The 4167-nt window shown below is 54.2% G+C and overlaps 1 protein-coding gene across 1 annotated transcript in view; it reads left to right on the top strand.

Annotated features, from left to right (window-relative positions):
• Positions 1-4132, top strand: part of DTX1 (deltex E3 ubiquitin ligase 1) — a 49026-nt gene extending 44894 nt beyond the window's left edge. The window contains exons 5-7 of the mRNA XM_019641577.1: positions 559-758; positions 3152-3263; positions 3963-4132. Coding sequence (XP_019497122.1) covers positions 559-758; positions 3152-3263; positions 3963-4130 — 480 coding nt within the window. The 3' untranslated portion in view covers positions 4131-4132. The remainder of the gene's footprint in view (positions 1-558; positions 759-3151; positions 3264-3962) is intronic.
• The last annotated feature ends 35 nt before the right edge of the window (positions 4133-4167 follow it).

A 4167-nucleotide genomic window follows, 5' to 3' on the forward strand; every position in this document is an offset into this window, starting at 1 on the left:
GCCTGGCACTGCTGAGGTCAAGGTCTTGACTCCATTTTACAGATAAAGAACCAAGTCTCAGAGCAGGTAACTTGCTCAAGGTCACACAGCTGTTAAGTGGTGGAGCCTGGATTTGAACCCAAGCAGTCCACGCTCTTTACCACCACACTCTAGATGTCTGCTTTTACTTTTTGTGTTTTTTTGAGAGAAGCCAGAAATTCTGATTTTCATGTGAAATCTCCAGGTTTTTTGAATATTGCCAATGAAGTCACAAAGCGGCTGTTTAATACAGTGTGGGTTCCAAACCAAACACAGCTGAGGGCCGTCAGTTTGAGACCCTTCCTTTACCCCAGAAGAAACAGGCAGATAACTTGGAAAGAACTTTTACTAGAGCAGTCAGTCCAGAGAAAGAAGTGGCCCAGCCGTGCAGCCACACAGCATCCTGAGAGGCTCAGTAGGTCCGAAAGGAGCCACAAATTGGGGGGGGAGTGTGGGGGGGGAATGGGCGGAGGCTGGGCTGGATGGATTCAGGCTGTGGGCGGGGCTGCCTGTGACCCCGCCCATCGCCCCACCCTCCAGGTGTTGAGACTGCTCATCATCGCCTGGGATCGAAGGCTCATCTTCACCATCGGCACATCCAACACCACCGGCGAGTCGGACACGGTGGTGTGGAATGAGATCCACCACAAGACCGAGTTCGGATCCAACCTCACGGGCCACGGCTACCCGGACGCTAGCTATCTAGACAACGTGCTGGCCGAGCTCACAGCCCAGGGCGTGTCGGAGGCCGCGGCCAAGGCCTGAGGCCAAGGCTGCCCACCTTTCCTCCTGCTTTGCCCCTGATCCGGCACATGCCTCCCTCCACCAGGTGTGTCCTGGTGGCCCAGGTTCCGGGCTGGGGAGGAGCCTGCAGAAGGAGCCAGAAGCATTCTGGGGATTTGGCTGGTGGTCGTTGGGAATGATGGGAAGGCGGCAGGCCAGCCGGCTCCAACTCATAGCTCCCTGAGAGGATCACAGAGAGTACCGGAAACCACAGCGACCTCCCTACCAAAAAGACAGCCCCGTCCTCCACGCAAACACACGTGTCCTGTTGAACACATGCACGCACACCCACGTGCCTCTACTTACTCCCAACCTGGTGGGGAAGAGACAGAAGACGCCTGTGACATTCCATGTGGACCCCATCTGTGTGTCTGTTGCACCTGTACAGGCTTGTCTGCCAGCAGGAAGATTCAGGTCAAGCATTAGGGGCCTGCTGGGGCTCCTGGGGGGAAAGGGGCACTTGGGAAGCTCAGCCCACCCCCATCTCTGTCACCCACCTCTGCCACACACCGATGGGCAATTGGAAGCCCCAGATTATCGAGCGGTTTTGCAAAGGAGCAGGCCAGCGAGAGAGGGACTAGAGGTGTCTTATTTTGTGCTTGTGTCTCTTCATCCTTCTCCCCTCCCATTCCTAGGCCTTATGTCTGTCCTAGGTAAAGGCACTGTTCACCTTTCCTCCCCACCCCATCCTCTCCACCAAATCACTCCCAACGTCAAGATCCAAAGGCTGGGAGCTTCTGGCTTCAGGAGCGAGACGAGGAGGCCTAGCTTAGGCCAGCAGGTTTAAAAAGCAGGCCGGAAAGCAATGAGTCCATTTCCCTTACTCTTGGGAGTGGGCAACGGGGTGGCTGATGGTCTTGGCCAACCAGGGGCCTGTTGCCCAGGCAACTCACCAGCTCCGCCTCTGTTGATTGGCTGCCACGATGGAAGACAGCCAAGATTTAAAGGGACGCCAGCGATTGCTCTTTTGAAAACCTACCAGTCCCACTGTGGGTGGAGAAATAAACGGTCTTTCTCCTACTTCTCCTCGCCCGGTCTTTTCCTGCCAAGGTGGAGGGGGGAGCGGGTGGCTTTGTTCCTGGGGGCCTGGGGTCTGCCACATCAAGGAGCATATAACAAAATGACAACATCAGGAGCATTGCCCCCTCTCAGCCTTGGGCAGCTGGAGAGCCAGGGTCCCCATAATTCTCTCATCCTGGGGCAGGCAAGGGGTTTGATGGTGGTAGAAGCAGACCCTTCCAGTCCCAGCCCCCAAGAGTGCAGAGGTGAAAATTCCATTCTCAGGTATGGGCACCAGGCAATGCACACAGTGCTCTCTGGTATAAATACTAGTAACGAGGAACTCAGGCTGGGAGATGAGAGTCTCTGGGAAAATATGGGAGAAAGCTGGGAGATACCGCGATGGGCTCCCTCAGGACCTCAGAGCCCCAGCCTCTGCCCTCGGGGAGGAGGGCCAGAATGTCTAGGGAAACACAGGGACAGATCCCAGTATCTGCAACAAGCGTCTTAACAGCCTTGGCAACATCCTTGGGATGCCCAGGTGGCTGTGGTCGATGCTGCGGCGCCAGGCGACCCCTGCTGGCCACCCACGGGATAGCGCCACATCCTGGTCCACCTTCTCCCCAGCCAGGCAGGTTGTTTCTGTCTCAACCTCTAGTCACACAAAATCGGAAACGAGTCTTTGGAGGCCCTTCCGGTTCTGCCAGTTGGGCGTTCCCAAACATTTTTATCTTCTGTGATTCATTCTCCAACAAAATCTCACCTCAAGCCCTAATAGCAAACCCTAATACGTATAAAGTCACCCAGCCCCGTGATCCTCAAATCTCAGGTTCATCCACATCACCTGGAGCAGCTTGTTAAGAGTCCTGACTTCTGCCCCCACACTCCATCAGATTCTGATCTGGGTGGAGCCCAGGGATCTGCATTTCTAGCAGACGCCCCAGAGGGGTGAGCTTTGGGCCAGTCTGAGAAGCTCTTCCCTAACTCCCGAGCTACCTCTACAGAACCTCTACCAGTTTGAAAACCACACATCTAACGTCACTCCCTCCTCATTTTATACGGTTCAAATAGGGGTGAGGCGCTTGGCTCAAGGCCTCCCAGGCTCCAAGCGTCTGAGTCTTGCACATTGGGCTCCCACCCTTAGTTCTTCCCGAGGGCACCTGCTTCTAGAAGCTGATGGTTAGGACCCTCAGCCAAGGGCAGAGTTCAGGAAGATGCGTGAGGTTACAGGGGTTGGCAGACATGAGAACGGGAAGGGCTGAGCCAGNTCTGATCCCTTCCTCCAGTTTGTTCTTGGGACTTAGGACCTCACTTTCATCTCCTGACCCCTGACCCCGTCCTAAGCCCTTAGAGCTAGACTGCTTATCCTCAAATCCAACCCCCTCCCCCATATCCTTGCAGGTAAGAACCCCGAGGATGTGGTTCGAAGGTACATGCAGAAGGTGAAGAGCCCACCCGATGAGGTGAGTCCCAGGGGAGGGTAGACGCCTGGATGCAGGGCTGGAGGCCTCAAGAAGGTGGAGAGCCCTCTCCTCTCCCTTCATCCCCTCCCCTCCTCTCAGGAATTGCTCTCCTAGTTCTGTGTGTGACTGTCGCTTTTCCCAGTTTGTGGGTTTGCCGTTTCACTTTCTTTACAATATCTTTTGGTAAACAAGTGCTGAAGTTTAATAGAATCACATGTATCGATCTTTTGATGATGAACAGTTTTCGTATCTTAGTTTCACCCTTGTTTTCTAAGTTTTGCTTTTTTCCTCCAATCTCTAATTGTTTACATTACTTTCAGGTGTACAAAACAACATAATGATTAGACATGTACACCCCTCACAAAGTGATAATCCCAAAAAGTCTGCTACCCACCTGACACTGTACATGGCTATTCCAATACTATTGACTATATTCCCTATGCTGTACTTTACATCCTGTAACTATATATTTTTTTAATTGTAGTTGAGTTTTGCTTTTGATAGTCCTTTAATCCCTCTGGAGGGGGGTGTGAGAGAGCCATATATTCTGAATTTGGTATGTGGGGGTGTCCTCTCCCTGTAACAAATGGGTGCCATCTTTGGAGGCCTGGGGGCCTGGCCCCTGGCCAGGGGCAGTACTGCCCCCAGGGGTGTTCCACCCTCCCCAGTCCTCAGTCTCCCTTTCGTGCCCACCCCCAGGACTGCACCATTTGCATGGAACGGTTGGTCACAGCATCTGGCTACGAGGGCGTGCTTCGTCAGAAGGGTGTGCGGCCTGAGCTCGTCGGCCGCCTGGGCCGCTGCGGCCACATGTACCACCTGCTGTGCCTCGTGGCCATGTACTCCAATGGCAACAAGGTGGGCTAGGTGCAGTGGGTGGGGAGCAAGTAGGGGAGCCAGGCAG

The sequence above is a fragment of the Hipposideros armiger genome, unplaced genomic scaffold (assembly GCF_001890085.2).
Source record: "Hipposideros armiger isolate ML-2016 unplaced genomic scaffold, ASM189008v1 scaffold_62, whole genome shotgun sequence".
Taxonomy (NCBI): domain Eukaryota; kingdom Metazoa; phylum Chordata; class Mammalia; order Chiroptera; family Hipposideridae; genus Hipposideros; species Hipposideros armiger.